Source organism: Leopardus geoffroyi, chromosome B4 (assembly GCF_018350155.1).
Source record: "Leopardus geoffroyi isolate Oge1 chromosome B4, O.geoffroyi_Oge1_pat1.0, whole genome shotgun sequence".
Lineage (NCBI taxonomy): Eukaryota > Metazoa > Chordata > Mammalia > Carnivora > Felidae > Leopardus > Leopardus geoffroyi.
In genome coordinates, this window is record NC_059341.1 from 131,538,473 (window position 1) to 131,553,845 (window position 15,373).

Here is a 15,373-nt window from a genome sequence, read left to right on the forward strand (position 1 = left end):
CCGACAGGGTATGGGTGCCTACCGCTCGGCTCCCACATCCTGCCCGGGAATTATGAGGGAAGGGGTGCATGTCTAAGGGGAAGGTCTGGGGTGAGTTTGGGCCCTCCGGGCTTCTCTCTTCCCTCAGCTGGCCTCTCCAGCACCGCACATCAGCCCCCACCCCAACATGAAAGGGAGGCATCGCAAAGAGAACATTCAGACGGGTGCCTTTCTTTATTCTTTGCCATTTCTTGGAGTGGAAGGCACCTCTTCTCGGTCGTATCTAGTACTTTGAGCTTCTGCTTTTGCCCTTCTCTCCGTATTTCTCATCCAGTGCTTTCTGTAAGTTCATATTCATAGCATTTTTCTGGTGCCACCGGCCTGCAGAGAGCAGGGAAGGAGCCAGCTCAGATCATCCAGAGGATCTCTGGAGTGCCCCGGGGCCTCAGCAGTGATCCATGCCTCTTCCAGGCCCGCCCCAGAGCTCTACCTGTTGCTGTGGCTTCTCTCCCAACCTTGGGGCCAACATACCCCGCCCAGGTAGAGGAGCGCCCGCCTCCCTCACCGCAGCCCCGCACATACCCAGATCATCCGTCTTCCTTCCATGCCAGTGATCTATGTCCCTCACTGATTTCTCAATCACCTCTGGGGTGTAGGAGGCCTTCATAAGGCTCGTCGTCGCCTCGGAGGCCCCTGTGGAACCCCATAAAGAAATCCCCAGAAGCCTCAAGTCAACGGAGGTCAGGCACTCAGGGTTTCATACCTGGATGTCAGTTTCCCCAATGGATGATGGACTGTGGAAGGTAGGGGTCTTAGGAGGCAGGCCTGGGTTCAAACACCAGCTCTGCCATTCATGGAGTGTGACTCCAGGCCAGTGTTTAACCTCTCAGAGCTTTGGCCTCTTCCTCTATCCAAAGGAATAACATTTTCCTGCAAGATTGGGAAGATCACATTACTGGAGATTCATTGGAGCATCTGGCATGGGGCAATCAATATGTCCATTTTTCAGAAAATGTATTTCTATGCATACAGTTAAACCACACACACACACACACACACACAAAAGAAATAAGTTACCATGATCAAAAGTCAGCAGAAACACCAAACAGAGGACCAAATCCCCAAAGATAGCAAGGATTCAAATGATCGGTCACAGGATGGGAAATACATGAATTTAATGTTTCAAGTCACGAGAGACAAAAAGAATAAGCAAAGAATAAGAAACTACCCAGAAAGAATAGATTAGGAAAAGAAGCAAATGGGACCTTAGAAAATGAAACATATAGTAATTGAAAATTAAGTTCAGTGGATGACAAGAGGTCTGGGATTAGCTTTGAAATAACAGAGGGCAGGCCGACGGGTGGGTGGGAGAAACAATGGAACAAGATTGGCCACGTGTTAAGAATTGTCAAAGCTGGGTTCTGAGTGTGACATGTAGCCATTTCATTGTTCTCTCTTCTTCTAAGTTTGAAAATTAGCATCTGAATGTTTAAAGGCACATTCAGGGGACAGGGAAAATAGTAGATTAAATGCAGCTAAGACAAAATGGCCAGCGGGAAGTTATAGACAAGGAAATTAACTAGAATGCAGCACAGAGAGGGGGAACCTTATCATAAAGCAGATGGTTGCCCCTAATTTGAGGCTATAGATTCGACATACTTCCAGCTAAGATCTCAAAAGGGCTTTTGTTTTGTTTGTTTGTTTTTTGTAGAAATAGACAAGCTGCTTCTAAAATCTCTGTGGAGGAATCAAGGACCTAGACTAGCCAAGGCTTTAATGCTGGTAGTCGTGATGGAGAGGGGGGCTGATACCTGCCCAACCAGATACCGGACTACCTCTCATACTTGGTCATTAAAAGCATAACATTGGACAGTGGGCAGGACGGAGGGCCTGGAAACTGACCCCTGCACATGTGGAAGCTTGGTCGACACCAGTGGAACCACTGTGGGTCACTGGGGGGGAAAGGCGAGACTATTCAGTAAAAGGTATTGGGAGAGTTGGTAATCCACATAAAGGAAGAATTAAACAGGAATCCCTACTTCTCACTGACAACAGAAATCAACTCCAGGGGGATTAGGGACCCAAGTGTGAAAAGCAAAACTAAATATTTTAGAAGACTCTGTAAGAGATTTTCTTTCTTTAAGACTCACACGGGGTAGGATGTCTTCAACCCAGTCTTTCTAGAACTCTATCTCTCAGGAAATAGTAATTCCATCCTCCCAGCTTTTCAGATCAAAAACCTTGGAATCCACCTTCATTCCTCTCTCCTACACCCCAAATCCATTTATTGACATATTCCGCGTGCTCTAGCTTTGCACAGATACCCAGGCACCTAGTACATCAGGCCACCTTCAGCCTGGCCTCCCTGGGCCGCCATATTGCACAATGGTGCCTCCCAAGTTGTGCAGGGTCCCAGCCCTACTCCCTCGACCAAGCTACCATCATCTGCCCCACCTGGATCTTTACAGTCAATTCCTCACCGGTCTCCCTGTTTTTGCCCCAGCAACCCTGCCACAGTTCTCAATGGCAACTAGAATGGTCCTTCAACCTAAGTCAAAAACATGCCATTCTCCTGCTTGAGACCCTCCCCTGGCTTCCCAACCCCTCAAGAGGAAAGACTTTCTGGCAGCCTTCCCCACCCAGCTCTTTGCCTTTCTGACGTCCTCTCTCTCTCTCTCTCTCTCTCTCTCTCTTAAGTTTATTTATTTATTTTGAGAGAGAAAGCATGAGTGGTGGAGGGACAGAGAGAGAGAATCCCAAGCAGGCGCCTCACGGTCGGCACAGAGCTCGATGCGGGGCTCGAACCCACGAACCGTGAGATCATGACCCGAGCTGAAATCAAGAGCCGGGCGCTTAACTGAACGAGCCAGCCGGGCGCCCCCTCCTCTCGCTCGCTCTTGTTCAACCACAACCTGGAACAGCTAGCGTAAGGCAGACAGAGTGAGTGGAAACGAAAGGGACACACGGGCAAAGCTCACCGGGAGTTGGTGCTGAAGGTGAAGCCCAACTGGACGGCCCTTGCCAATTTCCAGAGTATAGATACTAGTAAAATAGCACTGCGATGCCAATCAGTTAAGGGAAATTTAACAAGGGACTCTTGTGAGCTGGTGCAAACTGGTGCGAGCGGCTCCAGCACAAGCCCAGCCAAGGCTGTGTCTCTCGGGCTGGTGATGGGCGCCCGGAGGCTTTTGATACTATTCTTTTCCCTTTGTGTGGACATTACCCCACAAGGGTATGTGTGCCGATGGGTGATTATTGTTACAGAGACGAATGGAAGGCAGGGACCCTGAGATCTGGAGCAGAGGACAAGCTGAGCTGTATTCTCTCTCCCTCCCCCAGCACCACCCCTCCTCCAGGCTCAAAGAAAAAGCCAGGAAGGCTTCCAGTGGCTGTCTGGTTCCTTGGGTGACGGGGATCGGAGCCAAGTGAGGAGGTCTGCCAGGCCCTGGGGACGCTGGAGAGGGCGTGGCGTGACAGAGGGAGGAAAGAAGAGGGCCAGACAGAGGTCATATGTGGCAGTGAGGCCGAACTCGAACGTGGGGACAGAGAGAAGCCCCCTGCACGATGGCTGCGGAGTGGACCCTCGTCTGAGCAATCTGTTAGCCCTTGGGAACAGGGTCCCGGTGGGGAGGGGACCCGAAAGACTGGGGCTTTGGAGGCACAAGAAAACCGTGGGTGTGAGCTCTGATCTACCTCCTGTTACTGAGAGGTCTTGGGCAAACTTTCCGATGCACCTGTGAAATGAGCTAATATTTCTTGCCCCCAAACAGACATGACTGTGGCTGTCCCTTAGCAGCCCTGTAAGATGTCCGGATCTCCAACCGGCCCTGTCCCCCTGGTGCTGCCACCACCCGTGCTGGGAAGGAAAACTAATGGCCCGCCAGCTACTCACTTGGAGCCCCAGGCCAAGCGGCTTCACGCGGCACTTCAGAATCCTGTCACTGACCCACTGAGGGCCACAGCATCATTATTATCCCCACGGTGCCAAGGAGGTGACCGAGGCCGAGAGAGGTGAAGGATCTTGCCTGAGGCCACACCCAGGGAGTGGCAGAGCTGAGCTTTGAACCTAGGAAGCCTGATATTTTCGTCACTGTGACCAGATTAGGACACCGGAGGCGTCAGAGGGAGTGAGGGACTGTTTGCCAACTGGGATGGGTCGTCTGCATGGGGAGGACAGATGTGCCTGGAGCCTGGACATTCCCAGCACGCGGCACGGGGCCTGGCCCGGAGAGGGCCCTTGGTGGCTGTGAAATGAGTGTCCCTGGGAATGAGTCCTAGGTCTCAGAGCCCATAGGGGTCCGGGAAGGGGTGAGTACCCCAAAGGTGAATACCCCTGCCACGATGCCTGGCAACCTCCACCCTTGCCCTTTGGCCTGACCTTGAAACAAGTTGGACCGCGTGTTGTAGCCCAGATCATAGTAGTCTGAGAACATGGCGTTGATTCCCATGGGACTCTGGGTCCTGCTGGGCCACGAGTTGGCCCTCTTCTGGCCCTCAGAGCCTTCACCGATGGCCCTTTGAGCCTGCGCGGCGAGTGAGGAAGAGACCAGGGAAGCAGGGTCAGCCCCCTAGCTCCCCTCCAACTCCTCCTCCCTCTCACCCTGCCCTCGCCACCTCCTACCCCACCCCTACCCTGCAGCCTTCAACCAGGCCCGGGGCCAGGGACTGGGAGACCTGAAGGCCCTCCACCACTCACACGTCCCCACGTGCCACACGGGCATCGGAGACGGTAATGATCATAGAGCCTCCTCCCTGCTTTGAGCACCTAGTGTATACATCGTCAGGAGAGGTCTTCATAAGGTAATATTCTTCCTGTCCTTTTATACTTGAGGAACTCGAGCCTCGGGGCAGGACTCGCCCTGCTGTCACAGTTGGCGAACCACAGAGCCCCCAGAACCGAGGCATCACCCAGGTCAGCTCTGGGTGGCCCCTTAGATTTCATCAGGGCCAGCCCCCTCCTGTAGCGCGGAACCGAGGCTCAGACTGGCTGAGGAACCAGGAAACCGGGGTGGGAGTCCCAGTTCTGCCATAACCCAGCTGCTGACATCGGGCGAGTCTCTGCCCCTCCCCGGGCCTCAGTTTCCCTACTTGTAAAAAACGGGGGCGGGGGCCAAACTGGATGGTCATTGAAGTAGCTTCCAGCTCTGATATTTGCTGGCTCAGTGACATCTGTGTTGTGTCAAAGCTAGACAGAAAAGCCAGGTCCCTCTTCAGGCCCAGGACAAGGATGACCAAAGGGCGAAAGGACACCTTTCCGAGGCCGAGAGGGGCAGTGACAGGTAGTGATCATAGATCATCAACCTCAGGTTGGGTCAAGGTCCTCAAGACGCTTGGGACCGTGACTTCCCAGACTAGCAGGTGGGTGTGGGTACCACACCTTGTGATGACAAAGCAGAGGGGGGCCCGGCCCACAGCCTTTGTGATCCTTGTAACTCCGCCTGCTCATTGTGACCCCAAGTGGCTCACGGCACCTCCCTGAACTTCTCTTGTACCGTCTGTTCAAAAAAGAAGCCATAACTCGCACCATGTGAGGGTTGAGATGATGGCTTTGAAAAATATCTCTCAAGGGACGCCGGGGTGGCTGAGTCGGTGAGGCGTCCGACTTCAGCTCAGGTCGTGATCTCACGGTCCGTGAGTTCGAGCCCCGCGTCGGGCTCTGTGCTGACCGCTCAGAGCCTGGAGCCCGCTTCGGATTCTGTGTCTCCCTCTCTCTCTGACCCTCCCCCGTTCATGCTCCGTCTCTCTCTCTCTCTGTCTCAAAAATAAATGTTAAAAAAAAATAAAAAAAGAAAAGAAAATATCTCTCAAAACGCCAGACCAGGAGAGCTCTTAGCGTTTGACCAGAAAGAGCAGTTTTATGTCAACTTTTCAGTTGATCAGTAGGGACTCCACTGAATGACGTATCAGGTGGGGAACAGTGCCGGCATCGACTAGCGATGTCTGCCGTGTGCAGGATAGGAACGGTGTGGTATGCGTGTCACGTGTTTGCCAGCCCGATGTCGTCCAGCTGCCTCCCTTTACAGATGTAGGGACCAGAGCCCCGAGAGGGGAAGTCACTTGTCCAAAGTCGCCCAGCATTCAAGGGCAGAGCCAGGGCTCAAGCCCAAATCCTCTGAGTCCCAGCCAGTGCTCTCCATCCACTCAACGCGGTCTCCTTCAGGAGACTGGTCCCAGTTAAAAGCATCTAATCCGAACACCAGACTTAACGCTGAAAAGTCCGTAAGGGCCAGAACAGGCAAGTGCGCAGCCAGCGCTCGTGAATGATACTATCGCAGAGACTCTGCACTTGAGGGCAGGCTCCTTGGGGGTCCCCCTAAGTCTCCATGCTGAACCCACCTGCCGCCCTCAGCCTCCTGTGCCCGCTCTGATACCTGTTCCTCAGAGACGAGCTCGTCCACCATGTTGCTCCCAAACTTGTGACGAATGTTGTCAGGAATGACGCTGCTCTTCTGGTCCTGGGCTCCCGCGTTGGGACCTTCCTTCAGTCCCTGGCACAGCGGAGCCCCCTCTCGGATAGAAGCCCTGCTCTCCCTCGAGGAGGGTCTGTAATCTCCCTTCCTCGGAGACCCACACTGTGGGTCCAACCCCGAGGACAGAGAGTCCCTACTGATGGCCGTTGGGGGTGGAGGCCGGACCTCCTCCAAGTGGAGCTGCCTTAGGGGGCTGCCTCCCCGGTACAGGCTCTGCTGTGGGGAGACTGGGGCCTGGTACTTGAACTTGGAGGTGCCCACAGGGCTGCAGGCAGTTCTCCAGGGGTCCGTGTCCTGCTGGCCTCCTTCGTTGTTCAGATGGGCCCTGGTCAAAGTGGTGGTACCTGAACAGGGGGAGAGAGGGAGGGGAAGGAGGGAAGGAGACAGATAAATGCAGAGTGGGGGACAGGGAGGGAGACGGCGATGGGGCAACGATGCTCCCTCCCCTCTCCTTTCCGAGCCTCCTGGACACTCTGTCTGCCTCTGCATCTCTCTCTGCATCTTCAATAAACTCTGCTCTCACTTCCTCTCGGCTTGCGTTTCATTTCCATCCCGTGAAGAGCCAAGGGCCCTCTTGACTGGCCCGGCGGGACCTCTCCCAGTCCTCGGACCTAGCCAGCCCGCGTCAAAGGGACGGTCAAAGGGACGGGGGCAGAGAGCGGTCACAGCAGCCAGCGGAAGCACAGGTGAGAAATCAGGAGAGACCGAGGAAGACGGTGGCTCCGTTGGCCAGGCCTCCCACGGGACAGGATCAACCCACACTGGTTTTGACAACAGGAGCTGCAGCCCTGAGGCCTGGCCGCGTGTGACCTTGACCTCTCCGCGCTTTGGTGAACCTAGCTCTGTTTGATCAGTTCTCTTCCCGGCTTTGAACCCCACAGAGATCCAGTGAAGAAAGCCAGCAGCTTGGCAGAGGGAAGTGGGCAGAGGGCTTCCTTGGCTTGGCCCAGTCATGGAGCTGGAGGGGCCAGATCCTTGCTCCCCATTCAGAGCTGCCCCCCCCAACCCCCACTTCCTTCTGCTGTTTTCACTCTGCAGGTGGCATCACCCCAGCCATTTCAGGCTCTCCCACCAGCAGCCGCGCATTCTGGCCCGGACTTCTAGTCCCAGCCCGCCCGCCGCATTCTCTTCACCCACCCCTGGCTCCCACCAAACGGCGGCCCCTGCCCCACCCCCACCTTGTGATACCCCACCGCCCAGCCCCCGCCCCCCCTCGGGCTGGTTCCGCCACCTGGAAGGCCTGCCCTTCCTTCTCCCGGAGTCAAAACCCTACCCTTCGGGTCCTTCAAATGCTGTCTCACCAAGAATCCTCCCTGACACCCACCCCAGGCTGGCCTGGCCGCAGGCTGCACACATGTCTCACCACCCTGGGCTTTTCCCTTTCTCCACACAGCCTCAGCCTCACCCCTGCTCCCCAGTCTTCAATCCCAGGTTACGGCTGCAAATGCGTGCGGGGCGCTTCCCTCCAAAGCATTCTAGACGGCTCCTCCAGCCCTCCTGAAGGATACATAGTTTTGCTTCGCTTTTGTTTACAAAGGAGACCGGATTCTACCTGTTGCTTTGTAACTTGCTGGTAAAAAAAACGCACCACTGTGCCTCGGGGATTGATTTACGGCGGCAGACACAGACCTAACTGGGCAGGACTTCGCAGCTGCCCCGCGGGTGAGCATTCAGAATGTTCCAGGCTTCTTTTCCAGAGAAGGCCGCTGGACAGCAGCGGGTTTTGACCCCCGGTCACTGGGGGTTTCATTTCACTCTCGCGGGGCGCCGTCACCAAGGGGTGGTGGTACTCTGTGTAAGCCCCTCTCGCCCCCACCATGAGGAGCTGTAGACCCTTCTCTGGGGCCACAGCGCCTTTAGAAAAAGCTTGCCTTCCTTCCTGCCCCCCACCGGTGAAATCAGATGCCCTTCCATTCTTGCTTCTTTGTCATCCACACAAAAGGCAGAGGGAGAACCTGTTCCTGAGGCCGGACCAGATGGCCTTCCCTCCATCCAGTCCTGCTTCCGCCCCAGCGAACAAATGGGCGCGCCTCTGGGGACGGCCGAGGATGGGGACGGGCACTCTTCTCAACAGAGCGGAGGCAGAGTATGGGGTGCGCTCAGCGCCCACCTCATCAACCACGGCCCCTCTTCCTGCCCGTGGGGGGCCTGGGGCTGAGCACAGGATGCTGAGCTCAGGACTCAAGGGGCAGGGCTCCCCGTTTCTCCCAGGATGAGCCCCTGACTGCCTCATCTATCCGCAAGTTACAGCGGAACTGCCCGCCCACCCTCTGCCAGCCCTTTGGGGTGACGAGAGCTTCACTCGCCGGACCCTGGTTCAGAGAGCCGGTATTCACTAACCATCCACCGAGGGAGCACAGACCGCGTCAGGTGCTAGGTCAGGCGCTGGGGACACAGCAGTGAACTAAAGGGCCAACCCCTGTCCTCTTGGAGCTACATATTTGTGGAATGAATGAATGAACGAATGAATGAATGAACAAATGAATGAACGAAGGAACGAATGAATGAATGAATAAATGTCGCCGGCATTTCAGGAACCTCACTGCAACTCTACCAGCCTTCCATCCCTTCAGCTGTAAAACGGGCAGAGTAAGGGTCAAATGGTCAGTGGTTCGTTTCCCCAGCTTGGCCCTCGATCAGAATCGCGCCCCCGCTCGTTACACATCTGCGGATTCCAGGGTCCTCCCGGCACCTGCATCAGAACGTCGCTGGGAGAGGCTGGAATCCGAGCCAGACTGAACAAGGCCGGGGTCCTTGGATTTTTGGAGACAGCTTCCGGCAGGTGGGTCCTCCCCGATCTCACTGGAAGGCCACTCACCATGGGGCGCCTCTCAGAGCTGACCCGACCCAGTCACGCCTGCATTGAAAGCCCTCCTCTTGTCCTGAGGGCAGAGCCCCCAATGCAGGGGTCAGGCCCCCACTCTGCCTCTCCAGCCATATCGACTTCTCTAGGTTCCACCAAAGCACCAGCCCTCTGACTTCTAGACTTTTGCCCACACTGTTCGCCATGCCTGGATACTCCCTTCTCGCCTCCTTGGGCCACACCACTCCCTGGACGGGGCTCGCTCAGGACCTCCATGTACTTTCCGGACACCCGACCAGGCCCCTGCTGGGTTGTCCCTCCGCCCTGCCCTCGGGCGCATGCTTCCCCCCCCTACCCCAGCCCTGCAGACAGGACACGCAGAGGGGTGGATGGGAGGGGCCAGCGATATTCCTCCCCCTGCCTTTGATTTCTGTCTTCAAACAGAATGCAGAGGGAGTCAGGGCCCCACAGTGGGTCTGGAGACCCAAGGAAGACAGAGACCCAGACCCAGAGAGGGGGAGAAGGGGCCGTTCCCTGCTGCCCCCGGGGTGCCCGGAGCGGAACTCATCCCAGGCCAGCCTGTCCTACCTGCTCGGCGGCTCAGGTCCATGGACTCTTGTTCTGGGACAAGTAATTCCAAGCTTCGTCCTGTTGACCAAGAAACACATGTGGTCGTCTCAGATGACACAGAGTCTCTGCAGAGGCGGGTGAGCTGGAGCTGAACACGAAGGCCCACGGCCGTCTGTCCGGCCCCCACCCAGGGGCCCCTCCATGCTGTTACCAGTGCTCTCTGGTACTCAGCGAGCCCCCCATCCCCGCTGGCCTGCCTCCTGGACCCCTGCCCACTCTGCCCTCTCTGGAAAGCCCGGTCACGTCCAATGCCGGGGCCCCAAAGACGTTTCTCAAAGAGCCTGGAGGCCCCGAGCCTCGCTCTTGCCTTTTGCTGCCTTTTCCTTCACTTCTCCCCGATCTGCAGCACCCTGTGCTCCCCTGGGAGCCCCCAGCGGGCCCCTGGTTGCGGGGTGCCTTGCCCCAGGCCCCCCCATCCTGGTGACCGTCTGCCTCCCTCCAACGTGTCCATTTTAACAGCCGGTCGCTCAAGCCTGAGCGAAGGGAACTGGTTTGGCCAACACAGGAGAGCCGAGAGCGGGTGTTAGATTAATGCCTTCTGTCTTTTATTTTTTTAATGTTTATTTATTTTTGACAGAGAGAGAGAGAGAGACAGAGCATGAGTGGGGGAGGGGCAGAGACAGAGGGAGACAGAATCCGAAGCAGGCTCCAGGCTCCAAGCCATCCGCACAGAGCCCGAGGCGGGGCTCGAACTCACAGACTGTGAGATCGTGACCTGAGCCAAAGTCGGACCCTCAACAGACTGGGCCACCCAGGGGCCCCTAGTGCTTTCTGTCTCGTTCACACTCTCCCTCTCTGGCTCTTCTCGGCTTCCTTGCTCTGCCACAAACAGCTGCCATGTTTTGAGCTGCCCCGGGGAGAGGCCAACAGCTCATGAGGAATGGAGACCCTTGGTCCAATGGTCCTCAAAGAACCACCTGACCCTTCACCCGAATGAGCATGGCCATGAATCCTTCCCTGGTTGAGCCTTCATATGAGAACGCAGCCCAGCGGACACGTTCATTATAGCTCGTGGGAGACCCTGAGCCAGAGGCCCCAGCCCGGCCACACTCCGGATCCAGACCCCCAGAAGCTGTGAGAGAATAAATTTGTACTTTTGCCAAGCACATAGTCTTAAGTGACTATGCCTTGTGGTCATTTGTCACGCAGCAATAGAGAGCCAGCATGGATTCCGGTACCGAGAATGGGCTGCTGCTGTAACAAATAACCTAAAACTGTGGGAGTGGCTTCGGAACCCAGCGGTGGTTGGGGCGTGGGTAGAGTTTGAGGAACGGGGTGGAAAAAGGCCTCAATTGCCTGAAACGGATAATGAGTAGAAACCTGGGCTTGGAGGATGTACGAAAGGATGTGAGGAACGTGTTCTTCGAACCTGGAGGAAGACGTGTCCTCGTTAGGTAGCGAAGGAAACTTAGTGACACTGTCCTTGACAGTTAGGTGGGAAGCGGGACATGTGACTGATGCGCCAGGAGAGGTAGCAAGGGAGATTTCGAAGCAAAGGCACGGAAGGTGCCTCCTGGTTTCTTCCTGTGGCTTCCAGTAAAGTATCATAGGGGGAAGAAACACCGAGGGAACCACCGTTAAACACAAAAGAGGCTGGGGCACCTGGGTGGCGCAGTCGGTTAGGCGTCCGACTTCAGCCAGGTCACGATCTCGCGGTCCGTGAGTTTGAGCCCCGCATCGGGCTCTGGGCTGATGGCTCGGAGCCTGGAGCCTGTTTCCGATTCTGTGTCTCCCTCTCTCTCTGCCCCTCCCCTGCTCGTGCTCTGTCCCTCTCTGTCTCTCAACAATAAATAAATGTTAAAAAAAAAAAAGTTTTGTAAAAAAAATGTTCTTAAGCCACTAAGTTTTGGGGTGATTTGTTACACAGCAAGGGATAACTAACATAGCTCATCTGTTACGCACTCTTACATTTAGTAGATTAATCCATCTTCATAAGGAAGCAGGTGTTCAGAGAAAGTATTAACTCACCCTCTTTCACAGATGGAGACACTGAGGCTCAGAAAAGAAATAGGACCTCAGCCAAGTGGTACCGAACCCAAGCCTGACCTCTTCTGCCTCCTTCGAGTGAGCCGTCTGCTCCCGTCCCCACCCCCCCCATCCCAGTCCTCCCCCCGCCCGTGTGCCCACAGCAGTGTCCTATCTGCCCCAGTGATGCCCCCAGTCCATAGCAGCCTGGACTGGCTGGAACAGAAGTGTGGACTCACTGCCGGTTTCTGATCTGGAAAGAAAGGTCCCAAGAGACGTCAGTCAAGGAGGACGGGGAAGGAGGTCCGGTTGGGCCCGGGGAACTCTTCCCTCACGAGCGGCCCTGAATAGAGAGAGGGACGGTGAAATCCTGGGTCCCGGGAGACCCCCGGCCCACCTCACAGGCCCCTGCCTCACCTCTCCGCTCTCTCTCATGTCAGCTGAAGTCCAGGAGCGCAGATCCACACGGCAGACCCGCTTCTGAAGACCACCGGCTGGGTGCCAGGGCGCCCCCCTCCCCCACTGTTCACTGGAGTCGCCATGGTGACCGCTATACATAGGGCTCTGTTACCTCAGAGGGCCTGCACCCCCTACCCCCCTGCACCCCCACAAGGGAACAGAGGTCGGGGGGAAGCCGGTACTGAAGGGGAAGGAGGGGCCTTCAAGCGTTGCTCTGTCTCCACTCAAAATGTTTCCCGAGCCCCGCACATGTGACACACGGAGGGCTCGGATGCCATCAGGTGGAAAGAAAGTTCTCGGAGCCACAGCGGATTAAGCAGAGCGATCAGTGTTGTCTGGAGAAAGGAGTCAGGGCTCTCGGAGGGGCCATCTGAGCTGGCCTCTGAGGGATGTATAGGAGTTTGACAGTTTAGAAGGGACTTGAATACTAAAGGCGTGAATGTGGGGCGCCTGGGTGGCTCCGTCGGTTGAGCGTCCGACTTCAGCTCAGGTCATGATCTCCGTGAGTTCAAGCCCCGCGTCGGGCTCTGTGCTGACAGCTCCGAGCCTGGAGCCTGCCTCGGATTCTGTGTCTCCCTCTCTCTCTCTCTCTCTCTCTTGGCCCCTCCCCTGCCCACGCTCTGTCTCTCTCTGTCTCTCTCTCAAAAATAAATAATACATATTAAAAAAAGAAAAAAAAAAAGAGCGTGACTTTGGTCAAGTTCTTTGGCTGAACTTTCCTCGCGTGTGAAACAGAGACAGCTCACCGCCAAGGGCAAGGGTGAGGATTGAGCGAAGTCGCTTTCGGGAAATGCCTGGCGCATTGCCCGCCACAGAGAGATGTCGCCCGTAGCCGGGTGCTAACCTCATAAGGCACTCGTCAGCAAGGCCTTCCAAGTACACCAGACTCGCACGCTCTTAGCCACCTCCACATCTCTCCCTGCCCCCAGTCCAGACCTCTTGCCTCCTCCCTCGCCTCCTGGGTTTGCTCTCCTGCCTGTATTAATTTTCTTTTCTTCTTCTTTTTTTTTTTTAATGTTATTTTTGAGAGAGAGAAAGACAGAGAGCGCAGGCAGGGGAGGGACTGAGAGAGAGACACACACACATAATCCGAAGCAGGCTCCAGGCTCTGAGCCTGACCCGGGGCTCGAACTCACGAACGGTGAGATCATGACCTGAGCCGAAGTCGGTGGCTCCACCGACGGAGGCTGCCTAACAGTATTACCACAAACTTAGCCGCTTCGCACACACTTATTATGGCAGCTGCTGTGGGTCAGGGCACCTGCCATGGCTTAGCTGGATTCTCTGGTCACTCGAGGCTCCAATAAAGGACCTAAAGCTAGCATGACAAGGACGACAGCATGGAGGGGGGAGGGGTCAGTCCCAGCCCTCTTCCGTGCAGACTCCACAGGCATTCAGCCTGACCCAGCGTGACAGCCCAGTGTCCTCAGCGTTTACTGAGCACCCACCTGCCTCAACGTCAGGCTAGGGCCTGGGGTAGGTCACTGACAGACTCGGTCCCCTGGCCTCCATGACCCTGTCTTTGCCCAGGAAGGCTGCACAGTGGCAGCAGGGAACCTCCAGGAGGTGAGGCCTAGGCTCATGAGGCTGGGAGGAGAAAACAGACCTCCTGTGGCTTGGTTGGTTAAGTGTCGGACTCTTGATCTCAGCTCAGGTCCTGATCTCAGGGTTGTGAGTTCAAGCCCCACGCTGGGCTCTGCACTGGGTATGAAGCCTACTTTGAAAGAAAGAAAGAAAGGAGGGAAGGAGGGAAGGAGGGAAGGAGGGAAGGAAGGAAGGAAGAAAGGAAGAAAGAAAGGAAGAAAGAGGAAGGGAGGGAAGGAAGGAAGGAAGGAAGGAAGGAAGGAAGGAAGGGAGAAAGGAAGGAAGGAAGAAGGAAGGAAGGAAGAAAGGAAGGAAGGAAGGAAGAGGAAGGGAAGGAAGGAAGGAAGGAAGGAAGGAAGGAAGGAAGGAAGGGGGAAACAGCCACCCTGAGGCACTACCAAGACAGTAAGACAGCTGACAATATGACAGCCCTCCTCACAGCCCGAGTCTGGACATTTAGATAAGGACCTGAGCTTAGGATTCCTGTGTCAAATTCTGCCTTTGCCTTGCCCGGGCCACATATTGAAATAACCACTTAGAGCTGAGCCCGTGAAAAGTGAGGACCCTCCGCCCCAACCACCCTGCGAGTTAATGGGAACTCGCTGCCCTGCTCCGTCTCTCCTGCCCACGCAGGACCTGGGACAGAGGACCCAGCCCTTCCCCTGGCTCATCACCGCCCCCACCCCACCCGTGGCTGGGATCTGGAAGTAATCAATCTTGCGACTTGATTTCCTCTGGGTGGATGCGCTGAAACCGCCTTTAGTCAAAAGGACCACAGGGTTTTCTTTCACTTTTCCAAGAGGGGGCTCAGACGCCAAGGGGGCTACCGGTTGACCTTGTGGGGGTGGCCTGTGCCCCCCTCGTTCAGCAAGTCTGATTATTCTTTTAATTTTTTCATGTGTATTTATTAGCGTCAGCAGGGGAGGGGCAGAGAGAGAGGGAGACACAGAATCCGAGGCAGGCTCCAGGCTCCAAGCCGTCCGCACAGAGCCCGACGCGGGACTCGAACTCACAAACCGTGAGATCATAACCTGAGCCAAAGTCGGACGCTCAACCCACTGAGCCACCCAGGCGCCCCTGAGTATCGCCTCCTCTGAGAGGCCCCAGGGCCTGTGTTGTGTGACACCCATTCGATCCCTTCTTTGGAAGGCCAGATGCCCCCTCCACCATTCCTCCCCCCACCCCCCGGAGGGCTGGGCCTACACCGGGAGGGGGAGGGGGCTGGTGCCCGGCTGTCCTTGCTTTCACTTCTCTCCACCTCCTGGGGCCCCTTCCCAGTGGGTCCCCGAGGGCTCCACCGGACATGGGACGACAACAGGCGACTTCTTTTGCCAGAACTAAATAACAGAGTGGCACCCTCAGGACGGCCTCCCCAGCTAGGGGCTGCTCGGGAGGTTTCTTGCCCCGACGGGCTCTAGGGAGTCCGGAGGAGACGGGCATAGGGGGCCGGGGTGGAAGCCAGAGAGAGGCAGGCAAACACGGC

At 56.2% G+C, this 15,373-nt stretch overlaps 1 protein-coding gene across 1 annotated transcript; it reads right to left on the reverse strand.

Annotated features, from left to right (window-relative positions):
• Positions 1-190: 190 nt before the first annotated feature.
• Positions 191-12,377, reverse strand: TEX33 (testis expressed 33). Its single transcript, XM_045464442.1, has 6 exons — positions 12,265-12,377; positions 9,841-9,900; positions 6,351-6,793; positions 4,358-4,502; positions 562-672; positions 191-360 (listed from the first exon to the last, which is right to left on the reverse strand). The coding sequence occupies exons 2-6, from the start codon at positions 9,860-9,862 to the stop codon at positions 263-265; spliced, it is 819 nt and encodes a 272-aa protein (XP_045320398.1). The 5' UTR covers positions 9,863-9,900; positions 12,265-12,377; the 3' UTR covers positions 191-262.
• Between the last annotated feature and the right edge of the window lie 2,996 nt (positions 12,378-15,373).

Coding starts and splice junctions, on each gene's coding strand:
- TEX33 (XM_045464442.1), bottom strand. CDS start 9,862: ATGGACCTGAGCCGCCGAGCAG. Junction 4,503..6,350: donor AGCTCGTCTCTGAGGAACAG/GTATCAGAGCGG, acceptor CTCGCCGCGCAG/GCTCAAAGGGCCATCGGTGA. Junction 673..4,357: donor GCGGTCCAACTTGTTTCAAG/GTCAGGCCAAAG, acceptor GGGGTTCCACAG/GGGCCTCCGAGGCGACGACG.